We start from the raw sequence: 10,373 nt of genomic DNA, 5'->3' as shown, positions 1-10,373 counted from the left end.
GGAGTTTTCTTTTAATAGACTTTCGTTTCGGGACACTTGAGGCATGAATGTGTCCAGTGACTTGATGCTCTTGTGTGTTGTCTGCTGAGCCTTCAACTGCATCGCCTTCTAGCTGCAGAGGGTTCTTCATTCCAACAGAGGGCTCTAAATCCAGCTCTGAAAATTAAACAATAGCCAATGATATCCACTGGCATCCATGATCTTACTGTGACTTTCTCTTCCACCCAAAGGACATCAAATCAGGAATGTGGCCTTGGACAAGAAAGTCCAAAATGTGAGGGGAAGCCAATAGAATGACTTCAATATTTTCTTTTTTGTTGATATTTCTTCCATTACTCAGTAAGGACAAGTTTGTCAGGGGGCCAAGGCACTCCTGATTCACTAAAATATTCAAGAAACACAAGAGTAAGAAATACAAATAGCATCCAGGTAGATAAGGTAAAAGCAAGGAAATCCTCCTGTATGTAGTCTGTGCTTTGGGGAGAGAAAATATTATAAAAGTGAAAGTTAAATCAGAGCTGAGTTCAAACAGGAGATGGGGATGGAAGGGCCTGGTAGGGTGGCAGCCTATGGGACACAGAGGTGAGACCATACAGAGGTTACAGCAGCTGCTGAGAGGACCGAACGGGGGAAGCTTAAACCTGGATAATTTACAAAAGTTTCATCATTATATGATTTATTGCATATATGTTTACATATGTATGTATATATATATACACATCCTATGTAGCATACACACGAAATATACATAATATATGAGATAAATTACATCAATGCATATATCTTTACGTCCTAATCTGATTAAAATCTTATATAGAGTTTTGGGAAATGCTAAATATAATATTATAATCACTATTCTGGCCCATTCAAATTGGAAAAAAATATATATCAACATGAGAAGAATGAGAAAGAAAAGGTGTGGGAAAAGCAAATGATCTTTAGACCGTGGGAGAAATCAACAGGGGAAGGAAAATATGAATGAGACAAAAGCATTCCCTTTGTCCTCTCACCTGGAGCCTGATCAGGCTCTGGACTCCAGGGAATGTGAGTAGGAGAGGGTGTGTCTGAGCCAATGAGGTTACTCTTGGCTGGGGGTGTGAGAATCGATAGAGAAGCAAAGGAGATTCCAGTGGGAAGAAATCAGTTTAAATAAGTTATCATGGCACGTTTCAGGGACTGTGCATCCCCTGACACCTGCTGAGTGGTTTCTATGTGTCCTCTCCATGGGCCCGTATGGTGCTTATTTACTCAAGTGACCCTCCCTCTTCCTGAGGACAGGGGTCCCCTCATTCCTCTGCTGAGGGTATGACTTCACAAATCAGCATGAGGCAGCCCCAGGGGCTCCAGGAGGAGATACTGAGAGGAACAGAGAGTGACAATGAACACTACCTAGGGTTTTAAGAAAATCTGAGGAGATGTGGTTTCCGTGGATGGAAACTGAACTCATGGCCATGGACATGAGTGGAGATGATGTACTAAATGGATTTTCATAAAAGAGACTGATGTGAATACTTTCCATGTGGGATTTGCCCTTTGTTTTCAAAAACTGCAGAAAATAGTGAGAAGAAGGAGCTGGACATGTCATGAACTGACTTGTGGGCCCAGGATTTACACTGTAACTGAATATACCTCATAGGTTGTCACTGAAAGTGCCTGATAGTGGAGATTTGGCTTCATGAGGAAATGGGAAGAAGAGAAATAAAATTGGCAGAGGAGGATGTGTGAGAAAGGAAGGGAAGAGGGGTCTGTAGAAAACAGAGAGCGTCACAATTGCTCTACCTCAGAGAAGGCATAGTCTGTGAAGTCAATTTCTAAATGTATATTTGGCAGAAAGGCCAGTGGATTAGATAACAGCTATTTACAGGTTTGCTGAGCAATTGTTATTGAATCAGGCCCCTTGGAAATTATAATAATTAATACTCTCAACAATGGTGACAGGTAGATGCTATTTTTTAGGTAGGTCTGATGAGGAAACAGAGATTTACATCCCCAAAAGGCAAAATATTTCGCCAAAGTGAACAACAAGATAGAGGTCCACCCAGGACCTGAGAGCAGATTTTCTCCTAAGCCCCAGGCTCTTTCTTACCTCACTGGGTTGGAGTAACATGGATTTAAACTTGAGCATGAGTGAGCATGGAAAGGCCCCAGTCACTCCTCCTCCCATAGCACCATGACCACCAAGACCTGGATTAGACCCTCCTATTCCCCTTTCCTTCCCTACCTTGAGAGAGACATTGGGTCCCAGAATCAGCATTGGCTGTGAAACTGCAGGCGGTGGAGGAAAGGTCAGGCTTGGCTAAGCCATTCCCACAGTCGAACCCTTGATCCGGCTGTAGTCCCAGACAATTGGGCACCAGGGTGCTTGGCTCCGGCTGTGTCTGTGAAGCCTGCACCTCTGACAGATAGTAGCTCAAGTCTCCACTGCAAGTCCCTTGGGGACAGGTCTCCTGGGTAGGAGCTGAAAGGAGAAGGGGCTTCAGTAGGAATGGTCTCAGTTACCCCATTGTTAAATGCATCCAGAACCCCCATCTTTGCTGTCTCTGCTTCTCACTAAAGCCATCCAGTGACCCAGGCCACACGGACAGACATCATATAAATGCAGGCGATGTCACCATTTCTGTCTGTGCCTGTGCAAAGTGACAGGGGCTGGGGTTCCAGGGCTAGGGTGTCCCTGAAGTGAAATAGTTGTGTAAAACTGCCTGCATGTGTGGGTGGCCAGAGAAGAGATAATGGCACTGTTGAAGGCATGTAGTTAGGAACATAATTTCAGAAAGGAGAGATTCCAGATCTTAAGAAGAAGGTTTGATGTGCAAATATAATTAGATGAGTTCCTGTGGGCAAGAACTTGCTAAAAGCCCTAACCCCTTTCCAGCTTTCATGCCCACAGCCTGCTCTTGTAAGAAAGAGCCAGGTGACAGAGGAGTCACTTGGTATAGGAGTGGAGGAAGTTTCATCCTCTGGATGTACGTGATCATAGCTGGATCCCAGAGCCAGATTCAAAACAGACTCAGTGTAGATGGCCTGCCTGCATTGACAGCCTGTCTCAGCAGCACACGTTTCAGAAAGAAAACATGTGGAGGTTGCCTAGGAAGACACTGGAGCTTCAGGCTGGAGTACTATGACCTTCAGGCTGGAGTACTCACAGGCTACATCCAGAGCAGACCATGTGAGCTCATCATCCAATGACCACAAGGTGCTGCTATAAGGCTGGTGGCAGTCAGACAGGTCATGGTGAACTGAAGGAGTCAAGTAAATTTCATCCAAGGAGTCCTCTGGGACTTCCTGCTCGTTTACGTCTGGCAGCTCCTGGCTCAGCCTAGAGTAAAGAAGACAAAAGATAAACACTGGAAAGGACCAAAACCACTGCACCCAGCTGGTTCCATAGCGAGGATCACAACAGAGGCCAGAGGAAGCCAATACAGGGCCTTCATAACCGTCCTTCCCTGTCTCAAGCAGGAGAAGAGCAGCAGGGCTCAGTGCACTCGGCGGACAATGAGCTGGGGAGGAAGGAGATGGAGGGATCCCTCTGGGAAACTGCCAGGACACAGTTCATTCAGCACTTCTGCATAAATTTTGTTGAAACTAGTATAAGAGGCCAATTGAATACAGTTCTTTAATCTTCACAGAAAGAGTTCCTTTATCCTCAACATCACTTTTCTTAACACTGTGAGCATGACATGAGCTATTTTCATTCACCTTCCTTCTATCAAGTCCTTGCAAACATGATAATGCCAAAGAGGCAGACATGAGGTGAGATCAGGAAATCTCTGAGTTTGGTCAGTTCACCTGGCTCAACTGATTGTGGGTTCCTATGCTTGAGGGGGATTAAGAAGTTGAAACCAATTTAAGTACCACAATAAAGAAGACAACATTGTTAAAGGGGTAATTTGCAGTAGGATGAATGGATGAGGTTGTTCTGTTCATCAGTTCCCATCCAATTTTCTCCTGGATCCATGGTCTCCAGGTTTAATTGATCTAATAGCCCACATATCCACAGTTACCTGGGGGGCACTCGCGTTTTCTCTTCCTCTTCTTCATGATCCTTTTCATTTCCTGTAAAGAATTTCAGAAGAACAGGTCACAGTAAGCAAGTCACACTTCACACAACACCAAATCAGTGTCCAGTCATAGCACAGAGACATCAATATCCTCAGTGTAAGAATGTGATATACTGACAGGACGGTTCTAATGCACTCTAGATCAAGTCTTGTCAGAAGTAGATGAGCCTGCTTTCTAGACCCATGGGGCAAAATCTCCCTCATCTAATATATATCTAAATCACATGTCCTCGGACCTAAGTCTGTGCAAACAAAACTTTCCTCTCATCGTGCTCAAAAAAGCCCTAACTACCCTTCAGAAATTTTGTTGCAATACTGATTTATCTGGTCACATATGCTGGTTGATCAATTGTTAGAGAAACTTACATTTCTCCTGGTATTAAGGTGACTGCCTAGCTAAGACAAAGGAGACTAAGACAGGCTGAGAAGAATGAAAGCAGGGAAACAACATCGTTAAATATGTAGGCAAGGCTGTCTTCAACAGTGGCCGTGGACAAGCACAGAAACCTCGTGGACATTGTAAAGGGGAACAAATTACATCATTACAGGTGACAAAACACAAAGGAACCAATCTAGGAGGCCTCACAGTTACCACCTGTACAGATCCTGTACACGGGTGGCTATGAATTTGTCCCACCTGCCTGTGGTCCAGTAACCTGATATTGCGGACAGGGAGAAGCAGAAAGCTCTCTCACCCACCGACATCTGTATTAAATATTCCATCCTAGAACTCCCTCCCTCTGTAATGTCAGCTCAAATGAGTCCATGAGGTGAGAACACTGAGTCCCTGGCAACTCCATCAACCTTGCCACAGGCTGCACATCTGGAGCTGAAGACAAACATGATTTCAGGGCAATAGGGAACTCCCACTGTGACGCAGTTTCTAATTTCGTTTTCTAAGTGGGGCTCTTTATGCTAAGTTTTGACACTTCTCATTGAGAGAAACAAGAGACAATTAAGGGTTAACTTAGTTGTGTTGCTCCAAACCCCACACAAGAGGAAAACCTATGTATAAATGATGCATTAAGGCAATGCTCCCTGCAGAAAGAGACAGTGGAGTTGGGGATGCTGGGAAGAAAGGTAAATTTCCCAGGAGGGTGTGCAATTCCAGTCAAAGAAACCCATGTTGAGCAGCTAAACTGTGCACATGGATGAGGGCAAGGAGGTCTGGCTCTACTGTCGCTCTGAGTGGACTCCCAAGACAGCAGAATAAGGAATAGAGCAGAGTTCAGAGAGGAATGAGGAGATGGGGACAGAAAAGGCTTCCCAGGGTGGGAAACCATGGGACACATAGTTAAGACCAGAACGAGCTTACAGCAGCCACTGGAGAGAAAAAATGGAAAGGAAAAAGCAATGGGAGAATGAGCTGTCACCACACACAGAGAGAAATAAGAAGTGAGTGTGGCTAAGAGTCACAGATGTGATTACCTCTGCACCGTAAGCGTGAAGGGTAGGGAATCCACTTGCTGGACCGGAGTTTTCTTTTAATCATCTTGGGTTTCCAAACACTTGAGGCATGAATATGGCCAGTGACTTGATTCCCTTGTGTGTTGTCTGCTGAGCCTTCGAGTGCATCATCTTCCAGCTGCGGAGGGTTCTTCATCCCAACAGAGGGCTCTGAAACCAGTTCTGAAAACAAAACGACAGCCAATGGCTTCCCCTTGCATCCATTATCTTACTGTGACTTTCTCTTCCACCCAAAGGATGTCAAATCAGGAATATGTCCTTGGAAAAAAGGTCCGAACTGTGAGGGGAAGCCAACAGAATGACTTTAATATTTTCTTTTTGTTGATCTTTCTTCCATTACTCAGTAAGGACAAGTTTGTCAAGATGCCAAGGCACTCCTGATTCACAAAAATATTCAAGAAACACAGGATTAAGAAAGCAAATAGCTTACAGGTAGATTAGGCAAAAGCAAGGAAATCCCCTGTATGTAGTCTGTGCTTTGGGGAGGGAAGATATTATAAAACTGAAAGTTAAATCAGAGCTGAGTTCAAACAGGAGATGGGGATGGAAGGGCCTGGCAGGGTGGCAGCCCATGGAACACAGAGGTGAGACCAGACAGAGGTTACAGCAGCTGATGGGAGAAAAGAACTGGGGAGGCCTAAACTTCGAGAATTTAGAAGACTTGCAGCATTATAAGGTCCATTGCATATACATATACACCCTATGAGGCTTACACACCTAATATACATAAGATATGTGATAAATGATATTAATTTATATATTGGTACATAATCTAATGAAAACATTATACAGGAATATGGGAGATATTGAATGTAACATTATAATCACTATTTTGGTTTATTGAAATTGGAAAAAAAATCAGAAGCATGAGAACAATGTGGAAGAAATGTGTGGGAGAAACAAATGGCCTTTTAGAAAGCAGGAGAAATCAACAGTTGAAGGAAAATATGAATAAGACAAACATTCACTCTGTCCTCTCACCTCGAGCTTGATTCAGGCTCTGGACTCCAGGGAACATGAGTAAGTGAGAGTGTGTGTGAGCCAGCGGGGTGAGTCTTGGCTGGGGATGTGAGAATCCATAGAGAAGCAAAGGAGATTCCGGTGGGAAGAAATCAGTTTAAATAAGTTATCATGGCACCTGTAAGGGACTTCACATCTCCCAAAAACCACTGAGCACCATCCACGTGTCCTCTCCATGGACCCAGATAATGCTTGTTATCTCATGTGACCATCCCTCCTCCTAAGGATAGGGGTCTCGTCATTCTTCACCTGTGGACATCCCCTGACAGATGAGGAGCAGGCAGCCCTAAAGCCTCCAGGAGTTGATATTGAGTGGGATGGAGAGTGAGAATGAACACGACCCAGGTCTTTAAGGGAATCTGAGCAGAAGTGGGTTCTGTGAGATGGAAATTGAGGACATCGTTGTAAACATGAGTGGAGAGGAGGAACTAAATGGATTTTCATAAAAGAGAATGAGGTGAATAGTTTCTGCGTGAAAGCAGCCCTTTGTTTTCAAAAAGAGCAGAAAATAGGGAGAAGAAAGGGCTGGACATGACATGAGACTGACTCCTGGGCTCAGACTTTACACTGTTACTGAATGTGCCTCATAGGTTGCCACTGAAAGTGCCTGATAGTGGAGATTTGGCTTCATGAGGGATGAGGAAGAAGAGGAAGAAAACTGGCAGAGGAGTATGTGTGAGAAACAGAGGGAGAAGGTGCCTCTAGAAAACAGAGAGTGTCAAAATTGCTCTACTTCAGAGAATGTATAGTCTGTGAAGTCACTTTCTAAATGTAAATTTTGCAGAAAGCAAGTGGATTAGATAACAGCTATATATAGTTTTATTGAGCGATTGTTACTGAATCAGGCCCTTTGGAAATTACAATAATACGCTCAACAATTATTACAGGTAGATACTATTTTTTACGTAGCTCTGATGAGGAAAGAGAGATTTACATCCCCTAAAGACAAATTTTTATGCCAAAGTGAACAACCAGAAAGAGGCAAACGCAGGCCCTGAGAGAAGGTTTTGTCTTAAGCCCCAGGCTTTTGCTCACCTTACTGGGTTGGAGCATCATGGATTTCAACTTGACCCTGAGTGAGCACGGAGAGGCCCCATTCTCACCTCCACCCATAGCACCCTGACCACCAAGGCCTGGATTAGAGCTTCCTATTCCCCTTTCCTTCCCTACCTTGAAAGGGACATTGGGTCCCAGACTCCGCATTCACTGTGAAGCTGCAGGTGGTGGTGTAAAGGCCCCGCCTGGCTAAGCCATTCACACAGTTGAACCCTTCATCCAGCTGTAGTCCCAGACAATTGGGCACCAAGGTGCTTGGCTCCGGCTGTTTCTGTGAAGTCTGCACCTCTGACAGGTAGTAGCTCAAGTTTCCACTGCAGGTCCCTTGGGGACAGTTCTCCTGGGTGAGAGCTGAAAGGAGAAGGGGTTTCAGTAGAAACAATCTAAGTTTACCCATTGTTAAATGTACACAGAACGCTCATCTCTGCTGTCCCTCCCACTCACTAAAGCCTTCCAGTGACCCTGGCCACACAGACAGACATCAGGTAAAAGCAGGTGATGTCACCTTTCCTGTCTGTGCCTGTGAAAGCTGACGCGGGCTGCAGTTCCAGGGCTAGGTGTCCCTAAAGTGACATAATTGTGCAAAACTGCCTGCATGTGTGGGTGTCCAGAGAAGAGATAATGGCACTGTTGAAAGCATGTGGTTAGGAACATAACTTCAGAAAGGAGAGATTCCAGATCTTAAACAAGTAGATTTGTTGTGCCAATATATCTAGATAAGCTCCTGTGAGCAAGAACTTGCTAAAAGCCCTAACCCCTTTCCAGCTTTCATGTCCACAGCCTGCTATTGTAAGAAGGAGCCAGGTGACAGAGGAGTTACTTAGGACAAGAGTAGAGGAAGTTTCACCCTCTGGATGTACATGATCGTAGCTGGATTCCAGAGCCAGATTGAAAACAGGCTCAGTGTAGATGGGCTGCCTGCATTGACAGCCTGTCTCAGCAGCACAATTTGCAGAAAGAAAACATGTGGAGGCTGCCTGGTAAGACACTGGAGCTTTATGACTTCAGGCTGGAGTACTCACAGGCTACATCCAGAGCAGAGCATGTGAGCTGATCATCCAATGAGAACAAGGTGCTGCTATAAGGCTGGTGGCAGTCAGACAGGTCACGTTGAACTGAAGGAGTCAAGTAAATTTCATCCAAGGAGTCCTGTTCTTGCTCATTTACGTCTGGCAGCTCCTGGCTCAGCCTGGAGTAAAGAAGACAAAAGATAAACACTGGACAAGACCAAAACCACTGCACCCAGATGGTTCCATAGGGAGGACCACAGGAGAGGCCAGAGGAAGACAAGTACAGTGCCCTCAGAGAGACACAACCATCCTTCCCTGTCTCAAGCAGGAGACAGATTGGCAGGTGCTCAGTCCACTGTACAGACAATGAGCTTTCGAGTAATGAGATGGAGGGATCCCTATGGGAAACTGCCAGGTCACAGTGCATTCAGCCCTTCTGCACACATTTTGTTGAAACTAGCATCAGAGGCCAATTGAATACAGGTTCTTGAATCTTCACACAAAGAATTCCTTTATCCTCAACATCACTTGTTCTCAAAACTATGAGCATGACATGAGCTATTTTCATTCTCTTTCGTACTATCAAATACTTGTAAATATGGTAATGCCAAAGAGGCAGACATAAGGTGAGATCAGGAAATCCCTGAGCTTGTTCAGTTTACCTGGCTCAACTGATTGTGGGTTTCTATGCTTGAGAGTGAATAGGAAATGAAACCTATTTAAGTACCACACTAAAGAAGACAACTTTGTTAAAGGGGTGACTTTCAGTTGGATGGATAGATGACATTGTTCTATTCATCACTTCCCATCCGATTTTCTCCTGGATCCGTGGTCTCCAGGTGTCAATATTGAGCTAACAGCCCACAAATCCACAGTTACCTGGGAGACACTGGAGCTTTCCCTTCCTCTTCCTCATGATCCTTTTGATTCCCTGTAAAGAAATTCAGAAGATCACGTCACAGTAAGCAAATCACCCTTCACACGATACCTAATCAGTGTCCAGTCATAGCACAGCGACATCAATATTCTCAGTGTAAGAATGTGATATTCTGACAGGAAGATTCTAATGTGCTCTAGGTCAAGTCTTTTCAGAAGTAGATGAGCCTGCTTTCCAGACCCATGGGACAGAGTCCCCCTCATCTAATAGATCTTAATCACATATGCTCTGACCTAACTCTGTGCAAACAGTTAAACAAAACTTTTCCCCCATGGTCTTCAAAAATGGCCCTCAGTATTCTTCAGAAGTGTTGCTGCAATACTGATTTATCTCATTATATATTCTGGTGGTTGAATTCTAAGAGAAATTTATATTTCTTCTGGTATCAGGGTGACTGCCTAGCTAAGACAAGCTGATTCATAGGAGACCAAGACTGACGCTGAAAAGAATGACACCAGGGAAACAACATCGTTAGATATATGGACAAGGCTGTCTTCGACAGTGACTTTGGACAAGCATAGAAACTCCATGGACATTGTGCAGGGGCACAAATTACATCATTAGAGGTGACAAGAGACGTTGGAACTGAGCTAGGCGGCCTCACAGATACCTCCTGTACACCTTTTGTACACAGGTGGCTATGAAGTTGTCCCACATGCCTACGGTCCACTTACCTGATATTGGGGCCAGGGAGAATTGGAAAGCTATCTGACCCTCTTGTATTTATATTAAATATTCCATCCTAGTCCTCCCTCCCTCCCTCTCTCCTCCCCTCCCTCCTTTTCTCCTTCTCTTCCTTCCTTCCCTCCCCCTCTCCTCATCTTT

At 44.7% G+C, this 10,373-nt stretch overlaps 1 protein-coding gene across 1 annotated transcript in view; it reads right to left on the bottom strand.

Moving 5' to 3' along the window:
* Nucleotides 1-7: 7 nt before the first annotated feature.
* The window catches only part of LOC108298973 (neuroblastoma breakpoint family member 4-like), a gene marked incomplete at its 3' end in the record, with an annotated part of 16,078 nt that continues 5,712 nt past the window's right edge, over nucleotides 8-10,373 (bottom strand). The window contains exons 6-13 of the mRNA XM_037735927.1: nucleotides 9,491-9,542; nucleotides 9,202-9,296; nucleotides 8,624-8,818; nucleotides 7,716-7,952; nucleotides 4,002-4,053; nucleotides 3,144-3,316; nucleotides 2,222-2,458; nucleotides 8-156 (exon numbers count right to left, since the gene is read on the bottom strand). Coding sequence (XP_037591855.1) covers nucleotides 8-156; nucleotides 2,222-2,458; nucleotides 3,144-3,316; nucleotides 4,002-4,053; nucleotides 7,716-7,952; nucleotides 8,624-8,818; nucleotides 9,202-9,296; nucleotides 9,491-9,542 — 1,190 coding nt within the window. The remainder of the gene's footprint in view (nucleotides 157-2,221; nucleotides 2,459-3,143; nucleotides 3,317-4,001; nucleotides 4,054-7,715; nucleotides 7,953-8,623; nucleotides 8,819-9,201; nucleotides 9,297-9,490; nucleotides 9,543-10,373) is intronic.

Source organism: Cebus imitator, unplaced genomic scaffold, assembly GCF_001604975.1.
Source record: "Cebus imitator isolate Cc_AM_T3 unplaced genomic scaffold, Cebus_imitator-1.0 Scaffold1307, whole genome shotgun sequence".
Classification (NCBI taxonomy): domain Eukaryota; kingdom Metazoa; phylum Chordata; class Mammalia; order Primates; family Cebidae; genus Cebus; species Cebus imitator.
The sequence above is the reverse complement of the archived record's forward strand: the minus strand, read 5'-3'. Positions and strand labels throughout refer to the sequence as shown.